Here is a 22,463-nt window from a genome sequence, read left to right as displayed (position 1 = left end):
CACCCATCCACTTTCTTTGGTTTATATCCAAGGCGATTCCTTCAGGAGGGAAATTCAGATCACCCTGTTGCTCTGCCTCAAAGATGCCAGAGGGGATACACAATCCCTCACACGTGCCCTGGTTGTGCCTCAGGGTCGATTCTACATTGTTTTTAGGCTACATGCAAAATGGTATTTGTGACATCACACTGAAAACACCATCCCCATGGGGACAAGTGGTGGTGGCAGCATCATGCTATGGGGACGCTTTTCTTCAGCAGCGATGGGAAAACACGTACCAGGCAATCCTGGAGGAAAGTGTGTTCGAGGTTATAGGAAAAGTTAGGATTGAGGCAGAGGGGCACCTTCCTGCAGGTCAACAGCCCTAAACATGACTTACTTATGTTAAGGAATATTGCCGTTATTATTGTTGACTGCAATAAACGGTAGTGAACATGTCAGCCAGCAGCTCAGGATAAACGTCGGCATCCCAGCAGCAAATTATCATTTGCCAAGATATTCTGAGCTGAGTGGGAGGTAAACTTGTCCTTTTTCCCACCTGAGCTGTGTACATGCCGGTGGCACGAAGCCAAAGAACTCGTGAAATGGTCAAGCCCCTGCCACACAAACCTCTCTAAGTAGATTAGCCTGAGAAGACCTGTCGGGAGAAGACCCGCACAGATGCACGGAGTCCTAAAAGTATCTAATCTGAGCAGACTGCAGAGCAGCAGGCGACTGCTAACAAGGCTAACTGCTGATTAAGGTCAGGCAGTGATGCAGCACAGAGACAGGGTGACTAATAGATGTCAAGCAGCGCCTCAGCTGCAATCCATCAAAGCCTTACACCAGCGCTCTTTGTTTAAATCAGGACATTAGACGTGACTCATGGAGCTGACTTCTTGAAAACTGCTCTCCTCATTTTTCAAATGTTGTACACGAGCACTTGGAGAGCTATGGAGTAAACAAGTAGTTCAACTCGCTGCTCCTGTACAGGTGTAGACCTTAACATCCCTTCAGTCTGGACCATGACTGACCGACCAGGCTGTTGGACTCCCTGCATCCAGTCATGTGACCTGGAAGCCAGGCTGACCATGTGGCTCCCCTGCTCTCCAAACAGAGGGGGAGAGGACTAATGAGCAAGAACTCCCAGACAGGAAACGCTGTTTTGGTTTCGCTGGGATCTTCCCGACACGTGTGGAAAACCTGCTACAATCTCGATTTGTCTAAAATATGAGGAGACAGAGTTCATTCCCTGTGGAGAGGTAAGAGCTACGTTGTATGTAATTAATGGAGGTTATTCTTGCAAAGATAAAAAATAACTCAGATTGTGTTATCATTCCTCTATTTTCAGTTTAAAAAACTGTGTGGGATTTATGCCATGCTTATGGATGCTTATTCATTGTGTTTAATTGTTCCAGTCAATGTGAAGAAAACTGATCACTTCTGACAAAGAACCAAAGAAATGACCACATGGTGAGTCAAGGTGGTAAAAATGATACCTATTTCTTTTTTTTATTATTCTCATGTTTCAGTGCTAGAAACGGTTCACGTTAACTGGGTCTGTCCTGAAATGTTCGTGTTAAACCACTGAATGATGCCAGCTGAGTAATGTATTGATTAATGACCGAATAAATAAATAATAAAAAAGGGTAATTGTTATGGCGCCAGTTTTTGGTTGACAGTTTTTTCTCCGTTAACCAGGAGGCTGAGTGGCAGCAGTGGGAAGAGGCCCACAGTGATGAAGATAGCGACTCCGAGGACTTCATGTGTGGGATCCAGGTACGCATCATTTTCAGTAAGACTGTAAAAAAAAAAGAAAAAAAGAAAGCATACAAAGCCCTCTTTTATTTCGCTTTGTATTTTATTTTAATGGTAAATTATTTAGACATAAAATCTAAACCAATCCAAGTGGGCATTATATAATTCTGGTCATAAGATCCTCAATGTAAAAATCAATAAATGCAAATATACATGTTTGCTCATAGAAAGACATTTTGACCAAAATTTAATTTATAAATTGTATAAAATTCTGAATATGCATTTGAAATGTTTCATTAATAACAATGATAAACAAACAGGTATTATGTTTTATGAACCTGTTTTGTATAAAGCATCTTATAAAGCTTTGAGTTGTTTTATACATATGTTGGTTTGAATCTGGGATTGTCTCCTACAGTGTTTTATTGCTATATCAACATGCTTTATTACATAGCCACAGCTGTGCTGCAGTTATTTCTTAGTTTAATTCAAATAAAGACAAAATTGTTTCTGCACTTTGCATTAAAAGCGTTTTTAAGCATTACAGGGGTCCTCCCAGCTATTTCATTTAACGTATTTCGGTCCTTCAGCCCCCTGCAGGGCTGAGCCATCAGTGCAGACGTACAGTAAGCATATTAGTGTTTGTCTCAGCAGGAGAGCTGCGCCACTGACCTTTATCGCCATTGCCAGCTGGATACAGACATAGCAGCCATCAGGACATTGTACTCAGATACTGCTGTATCTGTTAGGTAAAAATATATATATATATTGTTTCTTTCTTGAAAATGAAAAGACCTCTGCTGCTTTTCCCCCAAATCATCCCCTTTTCTTCCTCTGTTAGGGAGTACCCGTCAATTGATGGTGTGGATGTTGAGTTGATCATCACCACCAATATCGTGGATGTAAGTTAAAATGCTTGTTTTATTATTAGAAATCATGTTTTGGTGTGGATATAAAAACAACAGTTTTTAAATTAGAACACTTTAACCCCTTCTAAAGGTTTGACGAAAAAATCTAAACCAGCATTAAAGCTCTCAGTCTTTGAGGTTGGAAGGCCTCTTTGCCATCACCTTAATCTCTATCAGATTTAAGTCGGCACTCTGCCTCAAAAGAGACATGCCAAATAAATAAAAAATATTACTCCAAACCTGAATTTGTGCATATACAGACATTGATTTCATTTGTCATCTCAACTTAACCCTTGTGTGGTGTTCATACTGTTGTTAGTCAGCCAATGTTTGTGGGTCTGGTGGACCCGTTGCATTTTGTGCTTTTTAATGCTGTGAAAAAAAAAATCGAAGCACCAAAAATTACCATTGATTTTACATCTTTAGGAATCATCATGTTATCAGCAGGATTCCTGGAGCAATGGACCTTTATAAAATGCAATATTAAAATTATAACGCAATTTAAAAAAGATTAAAAAGTGAATAAGCTGTTTCTGACTATGTCGTCTCATTTGATGTAATTTTTTTCACTTTTGAGGCTATTTACTTTCCTGAAGAGTTTTTTTTTATTGTGTAATCATAATCATTTTTACTTGTCCCTTCAACCTATATTGCAATGAAACGCTGCATTTAACACATCCCTACATTAGGGAGCAGTGGGCCGCCACTGTGCAGCTCCCAGGGAGCATCCTGGGGCTACGGCTCTTGCTCAGGGACCCAGAGAGGCAGTCTGTGGGATTTGAAGCAGGGAACTTTAGCACTGCTACTAGACCATAGCTCCTCCCATATTAATAATATTAGATCACAAAAGTAATATAGCTGTATGTTAGTGGCTTATCGGGCAAAAGGTTTTATAGTAGAGGAGCCTAACCCAGCAGACCACCTCCTGAAGTCGGTGTATTCATGGTGTTGACAGATTTTTGGTAAAAATCTGACCTCAGCGTTTGGTATCTTCAGGTGGAAGTGGCTAAAGCCTGGAGGATTAACCCATCCGAGCCAATCATCATCCGATTGCACTTCTCCCTGTCTCAGTATCTGGACGGACCTGGTGAGCCCCAGCAACCAGACTGCAGACAAAAACCCTCAGCAACTCTTCCTGACTTCTGAGTGACTGACGTTTCTCCCCACAGCGCCCTCTGTGGAAGTCTTTCAACCATCCAACACTGATGATTTCAGTGTAGGAAGACAACTGGAAAGGTGAGTTGTGGGTGCTGCGATTGTAGCGTGAAGTCATTCACGGACCTTCGTTTGGTGACCGACTCATGCCTGTTCCTCAGAGTTCTTACGGTCTTCATATCTCAGGAGTGGAAACACCTGAGCAACAACAGCCCTGTTGTCCAGAGAAAGAGCCGACACAACTGGTTCAGACCCAGAGGGACCATTAAGAAGTTCAGCGCTCGATTCAGTGTCTGGTTACCACCTTCAAAGTACGAAGCGGCTTCATTAAACGTCCTTGTTTCTGTAGGATTAGGTGGATCAGTTCATGGATGCATTTAGCACCTTTTCTCTCTTACAAACAGGCCAAATGAGATCCAAGAGCTGGCTGACAAAGACAGGAACGCAGTGAGAGAGAATACTTTCACAAATCAAACAACTTCTTACAACATCAGGAACCCAGCAGGAGAACTGTTTACATACACAGCTGGAGGAAAGGTTGGGACTTCCTCTGAATTAATGTAAAATAATGACAAGTGTGCAATTCAGAATGATTCATCTCCATGCAAAGGTTTAGCCACTTTATTTACCAAAGATGTTTTAGTTAGTTTTTTTGTTGTTCCTTTTTTAGTTTGTTAGTTTTTTTTATTTTGTTTTTTGCTTAGGAATTAAACTAAAATAGTAAATCTGAGTTTTTAGAAATGTTGGGGTGTTTGGGAAAAAGTCCAATTTGCCATTGCCTCTTAAGCTACAATCTGCCACATTTGAGGACAATCTGACAACGATATCTTTGAAAATTGTCCCTGAAATGTATCTTTAAACTTACGTTCACAATAACTTACCATTTCCCATCTACCTTGTCTCTTCTTGTAGAGAAAAATTGGTGTGGAAAGATGTGTAAAAAGTCAAATCGTATTTTATTTTTAGCATTCTCTGGCTGACGTCTTAGATAAGTTCCTGCAACAATTACAGCAGCTCAGTCTCAGTATATTCATTCATATCATGTTTTCTTCTCCAGAAAAGTTGTATGGCTTCTGTTACGTTTGGGTTCTGAAAGTTTTAAATGAACACCATTGATGTCCGGTTTGTCTGCAGAGAGTGATGGTCTCAGCAGTTAAATCTACAGCACACCTGAGCACCAAACAGCTGGTGGAGCTGCTGTTCAGCTCCCAGGCTATCAGACACTGTAAAAGCCCGCCCACCCTGCAGCACGGATTCTTGGTACAGGTAAGGAGCGGCTCTGTGGATGCTTGGGGTGACAAAAATATGTTATCCTGCACATGTCCAGTTATCAGCAACAATATTCCTGCAGCCTTTGTATCATCGGTCACAGTTTAATGAAGATTTGTCTTTTGAGAGAAATTAAATTGCATTAGTCATGGTGAAAAAAGAACAAAACCTAATACGAGAGCAATGCAACAATTAGATAACTTATATGAGAATTAGTGGCCATTAAGTTTTATCAACACAGCAAAAATTTATAATATAACAGCATAAAGATTAGGTTATTGTCCCTCTGTTTCCTATCTTACAGTAAGAACAATAGACGGATTTAGGTTTACAGTAATCTTTTAGTAATGCTGAGAGTAATGCAAAGCAGACTAAAATGGCTAAATAGTATTTCCCAGAACATCAAAGCTCTGGGTTGTCTAGTGATCAAACTGCGTATGCTACACGGCTAAGTGTCTACTAAAATGATGAATAAGCGATATGTTCTTTTGGCACCGCTTCTTCCAACAGCATTGAATGAAAAGGCAGATAAACAATAATGTAAAGGGGGCATAATAATTTATTGAAAGAAAAGAAAGATTTGAAATAGATAGTCACGTAGATGTCAGGAAATTTGGTTGAAAGACCAGAACTCAGGTGCCTAGGAAGCTGATTCCTGTTTCTGGAACCGGAAGAGGTGATCGGAGTATAGAAACAGGTGAGTTTGAATAAAAAAACATGTGGCTACTTGAGAGCTAAGAAATTAGAGCAACTGAGGACACCAACAGGCCATCAGCAGAATTACAAGCAAAAAAAAAGAACATTAAACTTACCCAAAGACCCAGTAAAAATACAAAAATCCCAAACTGAGATTAAACCAACATTTAAAACAAATATGCTTTCACTAATGATCTCAACAACTATAAGCTTTGTTTTGACAGCAAAAAATGTGAAATCATTAAGCTACATTTTGTTGCATTTCCTTCACAATCGAAAGCATAAACACAACAGAAATTGTTCCAAATCTTAATGTTGCAAGATGGTTTTGAAGCTTTTTTTCATCACGATTCATGGTGTAGCGGTGTGCAGTTCTACCATGGTGGTTCTAAAAAAAAGTCTGCTTCAATGCAGCAATGACCTGTTGGTTCAAAGATGGACATTTAGAGGTTTAGCTCCTTTTTTAAATAGAGAATAATGTGCCAAAAAAAACATATATATATATATATATATATATATATATATATATATATATATATATATATATATATATATATACAATTTTAGATTGATTTTAAACAAAAATCTAAAGATTTCAATGTTAAAATGTTCAGTTTTTGTCTGTTTTTAGTTACTGCAGGATTCGGTCACACAAAAAAAAGCTGTTGTTAGCTTTTATTTCTCCTCAGTTCTTTTATTTAAGGACACAGAGGGCCAGATAAAAATGCCAAGTGTGTTAAACAGCAACAAATAAGCTCAGTGTCCTCAGTGATGTGACAGAAGTCAAAACAATATATCTGCATTTGCTTTATGTGCACAGATAATGAGGTATGCTGAGCAGAGAATCCCAACGCTTAACGAATACTGCGTCGCTTGTGACGAGCGGCACGTCTTCCAGAACGGGCCGATGCTCAAGGTACGACTCCGTACAGAGAAACCCGCTGCCTAGGCCCACGTCTGTCAGTATTCACCGGAGATTCTGCTTTTGTACGACTGCAGACAGCTGTTTGCACCAGGGAGCTGTGCGTCTTTTCCTTTCACACCCTGGGGGTCATGTCTGGAGCCACAGAAGAGGTTGCGACCGGTGCAGAGGTCAGCGACACTCTGGTGTGCCGTTGAGCCAGGATTTATGGAGTTTAGTGTCACAGTAATCTCTGCTGCTGCTACAGGTGATTGACCTGCTGGTGGCCATGTGCAGAGCTGCCCTTCAGTCCTCACGCAAAAGCCTCATTTTTGAACCGTACCCCTCTGTCGTCGATCCGTGCAACCCCAAAACTCTGGCCTTCAGTCCTAAGGTATCTGCTGAAACTGTTACATATTTTTTTCATGTAGCGTATTGAAATAACAATGTTTTTTTTGCAACAGAGAAGGAGCTATAAAAGACTGCAGAGAGCCCTGGATGGGGTGTTGTTAATCAGGAGGATGGCCCAGGTGACTGATTTTAATATAAAAAAAAAGATGAACATGTTATTCTTCTACCTAATGCTGGTGACTGCACCCCTGACAGCCGCTTTGATTGGATATGATTTAATATTTGATTTCTTTCACATTCAGGGTCCCTATTCTGACATAAAAAGGCAGATGGACAAGATAGACCCCCTCGCTCATCCCCTACTACAATGGTAAAGGGGCAAAATCTAGATTTGGATTTAAACCCTATTGAATTAGGATGTGTTACATCGGAGGTTTATTTTTTATTAATGTCCAGTCGTCTCTACCTTGTCTCACAGGATTTTAGCGAGCAACAGATCACACATCGTCAAGCTTCCGCTCAACAAGGTATGTAGCTGGAGCATCCAGCAGGTGATTGCTAATTGCTGTGGTTTGGATTTCAGTTTGTATATCTTGTACAAATTCTCCTTTTAATCTTCTCATTCTAAATGGCTAAAAATCTTACACCAACATACTTTTGAGGGGAAAAACAAAGTTTTTTTGAATCTGCTAAACAGCTTGTAGAACCACCTTTAGCAGCAATATCTTTAAGTATTTTTTTTTGTCGGACTCTATCAGTGTCTTTAATCATTGTAGATGAATATTCCTTAGCTCATTTTTTTTACTGTAGTGCTGCGGTTCATTGAGGTTTGTGGTGATTCGTTTATGCTTTCTTGTGGTCTCCCTAAAGCATCTCATTCAGATCATAAGGTCGGGACTTTGACCCATTGCAACACGTTGATCCTTTTCTTTTTCTTTTAGGCCAAGTATTGGCTATCAGAAAGATAATCTCACATGTGTCTGTACAATACCTTGGTAAATCGAGGATTTTGATCTCCACACCTTGTGTGGAGATTTTTCAGTTACACAAACATGATGCTGTGCTTGGCGGCCAAACATCTGTCCAGAACCCACATACCACACCAATACAGATGCAACATCACAAGCCTAAATCAAGATACCATTCTCTTTTTAGAAAGACAACTCAATTTCTTCTAGCAACCATTTGGTTTTTAATTGTTCTTTCCTGACCTTCAGCATTTAACACTTCGATTGGGGCTTGTAGATTCTGACATGCAGCTCTTTTTAAAATTTACCACATCTTTGAGTACTGTAGATTTGATCTTGAGGCGAGTTTGTTTAAAACTATATCAACTGCCTGACAAGTTTTACCCTTGTGGAAAACTATTGCATGGTGGACTTTATATTGTTTGAATAAAAAAACTCATGACCTCCGCAGATTGAGCAGCAATATCTGTTTTTCTAGAGTCATTGCTGATGTTTTTCAGTCTTGGCATTGAGTCAACACATGCCCGTATGCTCCTGAAAAGCAAAAAAACATAATCTGTTCTGCTTTTATAGAGGTGGTCACACCTGCTGATGAACAACTGGCCGGGTTTATCTGCTAAGTAGCTCCTGGCAGCTATAATTTCCCTGCCAAATCCGATGGAAACAGCAAGGATATAGCTACTGTCTCCTAAAAATCTTTTGAAATTCAAGGAGGCATTCTTTGCCCATGACTGAACTATATATAAACTGAAATACATTCATGATTGGGCTTAAAATTCTGCATACACAGCATCAGAGGAAAAACGCAGTAAGTTGGACATTACACAATGTTCAATTTATCGACCAAAAACTATTCAAAGACGAAAAGTGTGAACTTACCAACATTTGTTTATTCATAGCTTAAAGCTTTATGGGCATTAAGAGCAATGAACTGAAAATCAAATGCAACTTAATATCATTTAAAGACCTGGAACGGCCAAGATGCTTCTTCATTGTGTCTTGATAACTACCATGAGTCCTTTAAAAGCCTTCATTCTGTTTTTGCTCTCCTATAATTTTGGTTCCTGGCAGCAACTGAAGTTTATGCGAACGCCCCATCAGTTCCTGTTGGTCAGCGCGCCTCCGTCCAAAGAGCTCCGCTTTCAAACAGCCAAGAAACTTTATGGCAGCACCTTCGCTTTCCAGTGAGTAAAATCAGAGCTAAAATTCCCACAAGGCTTCAACACCGACGCCTGATTGTGCAAACCTTACTCTTTGTTTCAGTGGTTCACACATTGAAAACTGGCACTCCATTTTGAGAAAAGGCTTAGTCAGTGCATCATACACAAAATTACAGGTAAATTAAATTGTTTTTTTAGTTCCTGTACAGTTTATCTGGAACAGCGAAACCTATAGTTGAGATGCTTATTTTTGTTCTTTTGAAGCTTCATGGAGCTGCTTATGGGAAAGGCATCTATTTGAGCCCCATTTCAAACATATCTTTTGGATATTCTGGTGAGAGCACACACTTCGGTGCGTTTTATAAAACTTCATGGTCCATCTGCAGTGATCATAAGACTATTTCTATTATTTCCATGCTTAGACATGGGTAGAGGTCAACACCAAATACCTGCCAGAGGAGAACTCATAGTGAAACAAAACCGAATAAATAAAATGAAACAGGTCAGGTTAATCACATTTTGCATTTCGTTCAAGAAAACATTTCCTGTTTCTTAAATCTCTTTCTGTGTTTTTGTCTTTGTTTTAGGACGAACCGGGACAGCCAAGGTTCCTGCAAAGCCGTAACCTAAACTGCATTGCGCTCTGTGAAGGTGAGCTATTAGGCAGTCTCGACTTCGTGACGTCGTGTCTTTGTCCAACAGAGTTGTCCATGTGTCTTAGTTATAACCTCAAAGGCCCTTCAGAAGCACGGGAACATTTGGGTTTGTCCGGTGTCGGACCATGTGTGCACACGCTTCCTCTTTGTGTGAGTAAAACAGCCGACTATGTTTCTTTCTGCCTCCCAGCTCAATAAAAGGAGCGATGCAAACAGTATTTCAATACTCCACCATGGTTTTCCGATTTTTTTTCCTGGACAGGTACGAAAACGGCCGGGTGGGAGACGTGCTCATCAACACGCAAGATGCAGAAATCCAGACGGAAATTTTACAAGCCACTGGTCTGAAGGCATGCTGAGAAAACCAGAGAGCCCCAGCAGGGGTATCAGTGTACATTTAATGGAAGACGGCATACCTTTAATATTTAAATGTATTGTACTGTCAAATGTATTTTCTACTGCACTTCATTGCTATGCTTGACAGATCAGTTTTCACCGTGTTTATTAAAGCTGCTTTTCTCTAACGTATGGTCCACTTGCTTGGTCATTGGTCTAATCGGTGTTACCTGCCGTAAAAAATGGTGGTGAAACACATTTCTGCTCTGAAAAAAGAACAAAGAAACAAATGATAGACATCCAACCATTGGCTGAAATATGTTGGAACAATAACAAAACCGCTAACTCTGCCCGCTGTGAGTTGTAGTAAGCTAGACAGCCTCGTTTAACCTCAGATTCAGTTGTTTTAAACTTTTGAACTATTGGTCTGAGTGTAGATTTTGGCACATTAAGGTGAGTAGCTAGCTATTGTCTCTAAACATTTCTTGACATATGAGACATCACAGATTGACCTGACCCAAGTAGGATAAAAAAGAGCAAGTGTGGTGAAGCTTCTTTCTGTCCATGTTATCAATATCAACAGTTATCTGTCATATTTGCATGGTGTATTTTCTTGTTATTCCAATGTGAAGAGTGGCTAAGAGAAATTTGCCTCTTTATCAGGTACACTGCAAAAACTGATCTAAAAATAAGTAAAATGTTCTTAAAGTTAGTGCATTTATCCTTGATTTGAGGAGGTAAATAAGATTATCTGCCAATTGAATGAGTATTTTTACCCCTAAAATAAGATAATTAGACATCCTGCACTTGAAATAAGATGATGGAGAGGAATTGTTCCCATTTTAAGTGCAAAAATCTTATTCCATTGGCAAATAATCTTATTTACCTGCTCAAATCAAGGATAAATACACTGATTTTAAGAACATTTTACTTATTTCTAGTTCCGTTTTTGCAGTGTAACATTTATACCCCCTAAACTTCAAATATATATATATATATATATTTTAAAGGAATCAATAAGAGCACCAAACATTGTAGAGGATGTTATACGTCACAACATACAGTATTGTCATGAATTCATAACTGCAGTGAAATTCAAGCAAAAATATTATTTGACTTTTTAAGCAGAGGCATTATCGTGCCTTATTATGTCTCTAAGGATTGATACAGATGTGTCACAGGAGTCACGCACAGAAATGACGACCAATACACGGTCACACAATGTTTAACTAATATGCGGCCGTCCACCACGTGCAAACGTGGTTGGGAGGTTTTTGGACGAATCCACTGTGGTGGGTCTCATGTCCAACAACGACGAGACCTACTATAGAGAGGAGGTCCACAATCTGACACAGTGGCGCTCCAGGAATAACTTCATCCTGAACACGAGCAAGACCAAAAAGGTCATGGTCTAAATGTGTTTCTAGAAGAACAATTGAAAATTCCCATAAACACACTTCAAACCCTTGTGGAAAGCTGAAGCTGTTATAATCGCAAATGGTGCTCAGCATCATATTAAACCCTGCAGGTTAAAAATGGGCTACCATTCATGTTCATTTGCATTTGAAGACATATAACCTGATACTTTTGTCAATATCGAGTATTTACTAAAACCACACAATCTCCAAATACATCACTTGGTCCTTGTTTGAGATTGTGGATATGATGAAATGAGGTAGGCACCATCCTGTGAAGCAGAAACTCTCCATTATAACAGCGGACTGTCTCCATATGAGCCCAGCAGCTGCCCCCTAACCCCTACAGAACAAGCCTCTCTCAGAAATCCCTCTTTTTGTATCTAGAGTCTTTTGAAACTCTTAAATTACACAAATTCTGATATTTTGTTTTGTTTTGTATAGACTTTCAAAACAAATCACAACAGCTTCAAAGTAGGAATGCCCTCGGATGTCACCCACTAAAAAAAAGAGGTAGAAGTGATGTGGAAAGCATTTTCTGGGTCACCCCAGCAGGCGACGAATTGAAGAGGGGAGAGCTGTGAAGTTGCTGTTATAGCCCAAAGGAAGACATTTTTCCTGGACCATATGGCCCTCTAAAGATAGAGTGGAGGAAATTTATCTTCAAAACTGCCAGCCCTATTGTACTGCAGTGTTTTTTCTTCTTCTTCTTCTTCCATCTCTTTATTCCAGTGGTTCATTATCAGCAGAGCTGCAGCAAAAGAATGTCAGATGAGACTATCAAATCCAAATCTGTAAAAACAAAGAATTGTTTCAACTACACGCCTTGTTAAATCTCATTAAGGCGCACTCGTTCATCCGTGTAACCCAAGCAACCACACAGATAAAATCTCCGAATCCTAAAGCGTTTCACAAAATCACAAAGAAAAAACTGCTGTGAATGTGTGTGAGACTTTATTAAATGAGGCAAAAATGTTGCGTGTGCCTTTAAGAGCACTATGTCCCGCTCTTCATGTCGTTCTCTAAGCCTCATGTGTTTGTTGGCATCAGCTGTCCTCATTGCTGAAGAGAGCAAGGACATCTTTTCTTTCACGACAGTGGGATTAGGAGACGAATTGGCTTTCTTATTCTGCAGGCTATCTTCTTAGTGCTAAGAAGACTCAGTAAATTTGATATCATGGACAGGGGACAGAGAGAAGATGAAGATAAGTGAAAAGTTTGGATTGCAAAGCTGGATTTCTTTAAGTTTATTAAATGGAGAAAGCCTTTTGCTTTTAGACATCTCAAGGGAAATGGATTAATGAGCCGGCAGATGCAGAAGAGTCGTCTTACTTATTTTTTTGCCTTCAGACCACTTATCTAAAAAGGGGGGTAATAAGAAATGCGGTAGCACCGTGATGGAAGATCCATCTTCTTCATCCTTTTCCTGTGTCCAGCTCGTGCCTTCACCTCCACAACCGGAGCAGAGCACCTTCCGGAGAATCCGCCGCTCCGAGGAGAGGGCTCCTTTTCCCATTCCCGGCCTCGCTGCAGACATCCTGCACATGCGAGTCAAAGAAGGAAGCAAAATTCGCAATTTACTGCGCTTCGCAACGGCTCGCATGCAAGGGGAAGGAGAGGACGGCGGTGCGACGGCGGCGAGACAGGTGGTCTTCACAGGCCTGGGCAGGGGGATCACCAAGACCATCACCTGCGTGGAAATCCTGAAGCGGAAAGTGGCCGGGCTGCATCAGCTTTCCAAACTTTGCTACATGACAGTTAATGAGATTTGGGAGAGTCCCCGGCAGGACGTGGCAGGTAGAACCGTGGCGAGGACGGTGCCTGCCATCTGCATCCTGCTCTCCAAAGACCCTCTGGACCCCCAGGAGCTTGGTTATCAGCCTCCACAAACCCTCGGCGTTCCCACAGAGGAAGCGGCTAGACGTGGGGATCTGCTGAGAACAGCTGGCAGCCTGTCCTCACTGCACACTGCCAAGAGGCTCTGTCTGGATGATTGGACTGGATGTCCTCCCAAAATCTAGTTTAACTAAAGATTTGGAAAATATCAGAATATATAAAATCACCTGCTCTTTCTTCATAGTTAGGTTTGGAAGGAAAAAGTACCCTTATACTGTTCTATTCTGTGTGTTTGTGTAATTTGTACAGTAATTTGTTACTAAATTACTTAATATATTGATATTATATGTGTACATGTATGTCTCTAATGAAACAAGCTCTCTGAATTCACAACTGATACAGAAAAATTAAATCTGTTAGTAGCAACAAAAGTGTTTTTTATAGCAATTTAGAACTTTGCTCTCTTAAGTAACGTATATCTAAACTTGTATCTGCCACAACGTACATTCATCTCTTTAATGACCAATTTAATGTTCCATTAGCCATAATTATTTTGTGCATTTTTTTTTTACACTTGCATGACAGTGTTTATTATTTAATTGGGAATGGATACAAATAATACGGCAAAGGGATACAATTTAAAGGGGGTTTGGGAATAATGCGTTTTTACGTCTGCCTTCTCCTTTTCCAACAGTCTAAAGTGTTTCTGAAAGGTTTTGTTGCAGTTTAAATCAATAAACTAAACTAAGCTGTGCAGCTTTTGTGCTTGTGATTGGTTTAATGTCGCAATTTCAGATGTTTTTAAGAAACATGAGAGTTGTAGACAAAGTCTGTCAAGACAGGATTTGTAAGAAACAAAACATTTTAAATAAATACATGAATAGGGGTCAATGTTATTAAGTAGTAAAATCTTTATTAGTCAAATACATATTGATTAAAATGATTTAAATACAAATAAAAGTGAATGAAGGACAGAAAAAAAGATAGAATACCTTAAGATATGTCAGATGTTTGTTGTTGATTCATTTTGACATGGCCCATCCATCCATCCATCCATCTGGAGAGAATGTAGGTAGAGGTAGTGGGTAGAGTAGTTGACTTGCAATCAGAAGGTTGTGGGTCCGATTACAGCTTCCCCCTGTCACATGTCAATGTGCCCCTGGGCAAGGCACTTAACCCAAAGTTGTCTACAGATCTGCGTATCGGTCATTGAGTGCGACAGGGTGAATGTGGCTGTAGTTTAAGGCCCTTTGAGTGGTCAGTATGACCAGAAAAGCTCTCTATAAAGTCAGTCCATTTACCATTTATCCATCCATCATCTTCTGCTTATCCAATCCAATGTTGTGCAGGCAACAGAAACTCCTCCCAGAAACTCTGGAGCTCATCCTGGGGGTTAAGGTATTCTCAGGCCAGCGGATACATATCAAACTGCAAAAACAGAACTAAAAATAAGTAAAATATTCTTGAAATTGGTGTAGTTGTCCTTGATTTGAGCATGTAAATAAGATTATCTGCCAATGGAATGAGTATTTTTTACCCCTAAAATAAGATAATTAGGTGAACTACACTTGAAACAAGATGATGGAGATGGGTTGTTCCTATTTTAAGTGTAAAAATCTTATTCCATTGGCAAATAATCTTATTTACCTGCTAAAATCAAGGAAAAATACACTAATTTAAAGAAAATCTCTTATTTTTAGTTTCATTTTTGCAGTGCAGCATTCAGGATGGCTCTTGATCAGATGCTCCAAACCCCCTCAACAAACCTCTTTGAATGCAAACGAGCAGCAACAGTACTCCAAGCTCGTGACAGAGCATCTCACCCTATGCTTAGTTTGCAGTGCTTACAATCACTTCTCGCGTCTTGATCATTTTGACTATATCCATATCTCACAGACATACTGAAAGATTCCAACATCACTTGCTAACCCAGATGTCAAGATACTTCAAATCCTACATTTCAGGAAGAGGTTAAGACCCAACATGAGGGGAGGAATCCATATTTTTCCATTTAAGAACAACATTTGCAGACTCCTCCAAACCTGAACCAGAATGTTTTACTTTATTTTTGTCAAGGTTTTGTTTACTGACAAACTCAGGAAGCGCACACGGGACTAAAGTTTAAGAGTTTTTATTTAAAGGAAGTGTGCTGGATGGCGGATGATGAAGACCGGAGGTTCAGGGCTGCAGAAGGTCAGGGATGTAGGTGATGGCAGGAGCTGACGGCCCGGAGTGAGAGTCACGACTTTCCAGGCAGCCGGGAATGCTCAGTTCTGCTCGGCTAGCAGCCCCGTAGCCACAACAGGTTAGCAGTTTGTTTGCAGACACCAGGACACAGAGCTGAGCTTCTCCAGGGACAAACAGCAAAGTAAGAGTCTATAAGAAACTGGCAGGACTAACCTTAAACAAGAAAAACAACTCTTCCAAGGCAAAAACAGGGACTGGCATGGAGAGGTGTGGAATGATGACGGCCCAGTGCTGAACTGAAGGCAGAGGGAGGTTTAAATAGAACACTTCACAGGTGGAAACAGGGTCTGGCTAATTGACTGGTAAATTGTTAACAGGTGTGACTGACTGCTGAGGAGGTGAAGTGAAAATGACAGAAAATAACTGATGACAATGAAAACTAACAATAAATAAAGTCAAACCTAACCCACATGAGATGAAAAATGAAAATAACAGAAAAATGAAGTCAAACCAGAACTCAACCATGACAATTTTAAGGACAGCCCAAAATAAGGAATATGTTAAAAGATATTGGAGTAAGTGTGTCCTAAGAGCAAAGGGTTTGGTTTGATGAGGCATTTAATGTCAAGAGTAAAATTCTCAATGCCATAAGCTTCCCACATATTATAAAACCCAAACAGTACAGGTGGAGTTTGAAGCAAAAACCTCTTTCACAAGGTCTTTAGTTTGATCTGTTTCCTATAAAACTATTTTCTATTTGCAGTGATTAAAAACAATAAACTGTTATGAGAGAAACAGCAATGTAAAAGATATACTGCCGACACACACATACATGTATATGTGAAATGTGTGTGTGTGTGTGTGTGTGTGTGTGTGTGTGTGTGTGTACTTGTACGTGCATCTGAGAGAGAACACGTTTGCTAATTTTACTAGTAAAGAGAGGTATTTGATGTAAAGTGAGGACCTTTTGTCAGACCTCACTCTTATTCTGGGCTAAGGGTTAGGTTTAGCACTTATTGTGTCAATTGAGTTTATGTTAGGGTTCGGTATAAACCCATAAAGGTTAGGGTTAGGGCTAGGGTTAGGTCATGAATGGAAGTATATGGAAGGCACGGTCCTCACTATGCAGATTAAACAAAGATGTGTGTGTGTTCTTGTGCTTGCAGCTGAGTCAGAACATGTTTTACAAGTAAAGTGGGGAACTTTTTTTGGTCCTCACTTTTTTTCTGGGCTAGGAGTTAGATTTAGAACTAAAGTGTGAATTAGGATTAGGTTAGGGTTAGGTGTATATACTTGTAAAGGTTAGGGTTAGGCCAGAAGGCTTGAAAATGAATGGGAGTCTATGGAAGTCAAGGCACAGTTGTGTATTTTATACAAGGATGTGTGTGTGAATGTTTTTGTATGTGAAATAATAATATATATATATATATATATATATATATATATATATATATATATATATATATATATATATATATATATACTCTGTAAACAATACGGTTTATTATTTGAAAGGGTCTTATATCATTATATTTAGCTTTTGTATAAATTATGATGATCTCATCTGTTAATGTTTTTCTTTTCCTTTTATGGCTGACATATAAAGTACATATTTGTAGAAGCACATTTGACCAATTTGCATGGGATCATATCGCTTCCCTCCAAGTCCAAAACGGGGCAGGAACGAGCTCCTCTCTGCACATGCGCAGCAGGACGTTACATATTTGCTGGCTCCTGCCGCTAGAGCAGCAGCTTCCTCCGGATAGATCTTACCGGTTACTCTGGCTGGCCGTCCCCGCATCATGTTCAGCGCTGCCGTCCGACTGTCGGTCTCCGGTGTCCGGAGTTTAACTCGCACACACCCACGGTGCCAAGGTACGTGCTCGTTTTTTCTCTCCGAGAGCTGGCCTTTTTTTTTTGTTTTAAATGCGGCTGTGTATGAAGGCGCAGGGGCGAAGTTCACGCGGATATCCAGCGTCTGTCGGCACACTGCGGTCCTAGCTAACTAAGCTAGCCCACCACTGCACTTAATAAATACACTCTTTATAATTAAAGCTTTCGACGTGTTGGCCAGCGAGTTTACTCTTTATTGTTAAATCCTCAACTCCTCCATTTACGCTTATGTCGCCTGGTTATTATGGTATCTCAGTGATTCTCTCGTGGGGAGTCGTGTCCTTGTCGTGACCCGGCTGTGACATGCTAATATGCTAAACGTGTTAGTTTCGCTGCCCGGCGAGCCAGCGGTGAAATGGACCGGCGGCGTCTCCGGCGCCCGTGAAAAAAGCACACCACCCTGGCGTTTACCCCACGGGGTAGATAATCTAATTCATCGTGGGACCCAATGATCCACGCTGTGTGCTTTAGGGTGACAGTATTGCTGATGTTTTAATGCGCAAGTGTGCGTCAGGCTGCTACGTGCAGTCCCATATCCGGACAATGGGAGTAATCCACCTGACGCGCAGCACTTGTCCTTTTTCTCCTTCACTCTCTCCGCAAACTTGTCCTCTGTTAAGTCTTCTATGTGAGATGGTTGTGTAACAGAGCGGGTTTTTTTTTAAAATCACTTTTAGGCACTGAATGTTGTTCTGTTTTTAACCACACAGCTCTTCTGGCCTCAAGGTGTTACTCACACGGGAAGCAGGAGACTGATGAAGAGTTTGATGCCCGCTGGGTGACGTACTTCAACAAGGCCGACATCGATGCATGGGAGCTGAGAAAAGGCAAGTTATTTTATTTTTTTTAACTATTTTTATCGCCAGATCTCTAAAAAGACGGGGCTAATAACGACACAAAAGTCATAGTGCCAAACAGTCTTAAAGTTTGTTATGAGGAAGTTGTTTCCACAAGGTCAGTTAATATTAACTGTAGGTCAACAGGGGTTCTGTCAGCTATTGGTGTTCAGATCTGGGCTAAAATTAGACTTAAAAAATCAGAGAGGATTAATCCCTCATCACTGTACTGCCTGCCATATGGATTTGGGGGAATTGTCTTGCAATCTGGACGGAGTGCGTTATTGAGGTTATATGGAAGTGTAAGTAAAGAGTAGTCGTCTGACAGATTTTAAATGAGACTAGTGGACATTTCTCAATTTTTAGGATTAATCTCAGTTCATATGTGTTTATTTTTTTTCTCCCATCAGCGTAGTGGGGAAGTACAGTCAAGGGTTTCCAAAGCAGGAAGAAAAGGATGCTTTAAGGGTGCCGTGTGGTGTTTTTGCTTTTTGGCAAAGCTCCTAAAGTCCAGTGACATGAAGACGTTCAGGCGTTTTCTTTCAGCGTTTTGTAGCTCTATGATGGGGATTCCAGCTATGAAAGTCTTCCTGGTTGCTGGAAATAGGTCAACGCTGTGAATTATGGGATTTGGAGTTTTTACCAGTCGCTTTTGTTCCGCGTGTAGCTCAGTCGTTGCTCTCCAGCTCAGGGAAATTTTGATGGTCTAATCGTGTCCCTACAGCCTGCATGTGAGTTTGCGACAAAATACGGTGCTAAGTATATTCAATTTCCAATTTGCTAGATAAACATGCAGTGATACTCTTTCCACTAATGTGTGCATTCAGTTAAATCAGTCTGTTATACAAAAATATCACTTTAAAATCTTTAATTTGCATCATAGTTGTTTTTTTTTTTTTTAATGCATTTAATTTCTTTCATGAAACACCTGATTATCTTGTCTCTCTCTCTCTCTCTCTGGCTAGTAGTAGAAACTGGGTGATAATTGTTGGGATTTATTCACCAGCAAAATAAATCTGAAGCAGATAAAATCTGGAAAGAAATCTGAGACTTTTTTTAGTAGCTGGTCTGAATTGAATAAACTCTGCAGTGCGTTGCTGGCAGTCGGGTTCTGTTGTTTGCAACTGTAGTCGTGCAAAGGAAATAGTTTTTGGTAATTATAAACCAAACCTAAAGAAACCCCGGGAAGAGATAAATGGAAAAGAGCGTTTCTAAAAGGAAGTTCTGATGATATCTGGGAACATGAAGATCGGCTGCTTATATTTGCCCTAAATCGAGTCTGTCTGGACAAGACCTGTGAGTCATGATTTTTATTGCAAGGTGAGATGCATTTTTCTTTTATGGCTTCTACCCCCTTCATTGTAAAACACCTTGAACAAAAACTTTTTTTTTTTTTGAGGATTTGTTTTTTTTGTACATTTGAATTTTTACTAGCAAGCAAGACTGACAAGTCTCTATTTGTAACATTATTATAGTTTTTTGTAATTTCGTGAGCCTCAGCTACACCCCTGTCTATAAAACTTCCACAGGTTTGATTTACGATCTTCCTTGTTTAAGTTGGAGGCGACAGTCACCGTACGTCTTTATTTTCTTAACTTGCTGGGCGAGCTTCACTACTTTTTTATATCCATTTTAGAACAGAAAAGCTTTTCCAGCGTGGCCATATTAGGTGCAGCGTCGTCTGTTGATTTGTTGGATAAGGCTTGACCTAGTCCTAATTAATCAGGGTATAAAAAAGAGGTTATTTTAGCTTTTTTTTTTTTATTGCTATTGTCACATCATAAACTGGGTTGGATTATAGGGAATGCTCTCCTGAATCCAATCCTGCTTCTAGTTTTGTTTTTGGTTGGTGTCGCAAAAGAAGCTCACGTTCAACAGGATGTTTGTAAGTGTTGGGGAAACAGAATCTCCCAGACAATACTCCTTATCAGGTGAGAAGCGATAAGACAGGAAATGGCTAATCAGTATGGTTTAGTCTGAAAACGAGCTGCGTTTTTTAAAATGTTTCCAAATATGGTTGGGTTACAATTTCATCAAAACATCATCTACCAGCTATATGGGACGAAGCAGATGATATCTAATGCAAACAAATCGGGTTCTTAAACCGGCCATAAAGCTAAATAAAGCTGTATGTTGACCTGATTTATATGATCAGATCAGTTATTGGGAGGTGCTTTCAGAGGAGTACAACTCAGAACAGACTGACTTCCAAGCTAATGGGCAAAAGGGCCACATCTGTTAGTAGCAGCGTTGTTCTCATGTAGGCTTATTTCAAATGAAAAAAATACAACTTGTTTTCTTTTTCACTGTGAAAAAAGGTGTTGGTCATTTCATCCCTTTTTGCAGTTTTGGTTGTTTAGTATCAGCCTTTTGGTTAAGAAATGGGGCCCTCTACCACAGGATGTATGTATCGAGCAGATTTGCATAGTTTCAAAACAACATTTAACAGCAATTTTCTATGATTCAGGTCAAGGTTAAATGGTAAAAGGTTTTCATGAAAACAGATGCAATTAAATGTAGGTATGTGGGACATTTGAGTCTTTTCGGCACCATCTATCTGAAGAATTTCTGAAAATGTCAAGCTAATATGATAAATAACCTCATGGTTTAGGTACAAGAGTAAAACGTTGGTTTATATGCACGAAAACCGAAGTAGGAGGGGACAAATGCAAAGCAAAGGTAATAATTTGTGGTGGCATCTGGCAGGGCGAGGGATTGAAAAAATAAGTTTTGTATTTACTTTAGCTTTTAAAGTGTTACCTCTGTGTTTCAGGGATGAACACGCTGATTGGGTATGACCTCGTCCCTGAACCAAAGATTATTGAGGCTGCACTGAGAGCCTGCCGGAGATTAAACGACCTGGCCAGCGCAATCCGTATCCTGGAGGCTGTGAAGGTGAGAAATTCTGAACACGAGGGAATATGTTGTCAGCCACCAGTTTCATAAAATAAGTTTTGGTCATAGGGTGAATGGATTTTATGTTTTTATTTCATCAGGACAAAGCTGGACCACATAAAGACATCTATCCGTACGTGATCCAGGAGCTGCGACCAACATTAAACGAGCTCGGCATTTCTACCCCCGAAGAGCTGGGAATTGATAAAGTCTAACACGGTAAGAGTAGTTTTATTCATTATTTACATTTTTTGTTTAAGAATTTAACATTTCATCTCTTGTAGGTGACTTATAGGATGAACAACAAACTTTTTTTTTTTTTTTCTCCCCAGATGTGAAGATGGAGGACGTTCCCCGAACATAGAGACCTTGTGTTTTAAATGTTAGCCTCATCAAGCGCGTTTTGAACTAAATTTGGCCTTTATTAGGTTCTTTTGCTTGTAAAATATGGATAAATATACTGTCATTGTGTGTCATAACCATACTGGAATTTTATTTCTGTTCCTTGAGAGTTCAAGAACCTGCTTAGCAATACTGAAGTGCAAGTTGCTCTAGATCAAAGCATTACCAAATGATGCACACTGACTATCTGCTTGACAGTGCTGCCACCAGAGGGCAGCAGTGTCACATGAATGTAAGGATTCATTTTACCATATGGAGTCTGTGTCAGCTGTTCATTTCAGGGAAATATATATTTGCGGGTTGAATAAAACTCATCAAAAAGGAAATTGGAGTAGTGTAAATATTATTATAGAGATGAAATATAGACTGAAGGCAAACTCAACATATAGCATTGTGAATAGTTTTTTTTTTTTTTCCCCCAAATCAGTCTAGACAAGTCAAATTTCACTGTATTGTTGTTTAGGTCTGGATATGCGTGGGGGGGGGGGAAAAAAGAAAATTGGGTGTGGGAAAATGGTTTCCAAATTTTATTCCTCCTTAAGCTGTCAAAAAATGCATTTATAAAAATGTGGCTTATTACTCTTTATATTTACATAACATTATTTGATTATGATTTCCCTGGTTACAAATTAGTTTGTTTTTCACAACTAAAACATTTATGTTTTTGACTTACTGACTATAATGGCACTTTTAAATCCACGCACAAAAGAAAGGACCATTTCCGTGCTTTTCTGATGCCTACAACTTCTTAAACCAGGAACTGTTTAAGTAAACAAAGCATTGAGACTCGCGTCACCGCTTTTGCAAAGAAAAGAGATGGCACAGATCAAAAGGCTTTAAAAAATCTTTATTTAATGTCACA

The 22,463-nt window shown here is 39.8% G+C and overlaps 3 protein-coding genes across 6 annotated transcripts; all 3 read left to right on the top strand.

Moving 5' to 3' along the window:
• Positions 1-457: 457 nt before the first annotated feature.
• LOC105938557 (protein mono-ADP-ribosyltransferase PARP6) lies at positions 458-13,054 on the top strand. 4 transcript variants are annotated; one of them, XM_036148285.1, is made up of 23 exons: positions 458-1,241; positions 1,398-1,452; positions 1,681-1,758; positions 2,392-2,486; positions 2,579-2,639; positions 3,642-3,732; positions 3,815-3,881; positions 3,962-4,111; positions 4,205-4,337; positions 4,935-5,066; positions 6,586-6,681; positions 6,765-6,857; positions 6,935-7,060; positions 7,131-7,196; positions 7,320-7,387; positions 7,496-7,544; positions 9,057-9,169; positions 9,249-9,321; positions 9,410-9,479; positions 9,568-9,647; positions 9,733-9,796; positions 9,867-9,951; positions 10,064-10,329. In XM_036148285.1, the coding sequence occupies exons 2-23, from the start codon at positions 1,450-1,452 to the stop codon at positions 10,158-10,160; spliced, it is 1,890 nt and encodes a 629-aa protein (XP_036004178.1). In that variant the 5' UTR covers positions 458-1,241; positions 1,398-1,449; the 3' UTR covers positions 10,161-10,329. The 4 variants fall into 4 exon arrangements, 3 of the variants coding, with proteins under 3 accessions (XP_036004178.1, XP_012735800.2, XP_036004172.1); XM_012880346.3 differs by having other exon boundaries at positions 2,389-2,486; XR_004932967.1 differs by lacking the exons at positions 9,249-9,321; positions 9,410-9,479; positions 9,568-9,647 and having other exon boundaries at positions 2,389-2,486; positions 10,064-10,082.
• rpp25a (ribonuclease P and MRP subunit p25, a) lies at positions 11,439-14,011 on the top strand. The gene is made up of 2 exons (XM_036144965.1): positions 11,439-11,540; positions 12,989-14,011. Exons 1-2 carry the CDS (start codon positions 11,439-11,441, stop codon positions 13,571-13,573), a joined length of 687 nt encoding a protein of 228 aa, XP_036000858.1. The 3' UTR covers positions 13,574-14,011.
• A 3,291-nt stretch (positions 14,012-17,302) lies between these two features.
• LOC105938559 (cytochrome c oxidase subunit 5A, mitochondrial) lies at positions 17,303-21,927 on the top strand. The gene is made up of 5 exons (XM_012880349.3): positions 17,303-17,450; positions 18,179-18,295; positions 21,078-21,199; positions 21,301-21,418; positions 21,532-21,927. The coding sequence occupies exons 1-4, from the start codon at positions 17,378-17,380 to the stop codon at positions 21,412-21,414; spliced, it is 426 nt and encodes a 141-aa protein (XP_012735803.2). The 5' UTR covers positions 17,303-17,377; the 3' UTR covers positions 21,415-21,418; positions 21,532-21,927.
• The last annotated feature ends 536 nt before the right edge of the window (positions 21,928-22,463 follow it).

The sequence above is a fragment of the Fundulus heteroclitus genome, chromosome 2, assembly GCF_011125445.2.
Source record: "Fundulus heteroclitus isolate FHET01 chromosome 2, MU-UCD_Fhet_4.1, whole genome shotgun sequence".
Lineage (NCBI taxonomy): Eukaryota > Metazoa > Chordata > Actinopteri > Cyprinodontiformes > Fundulidae > Fundulus > Fundulus heteroclitus.
This window is presented reverse-complemented; position numbering and strand designations above follow the sequence as displayed.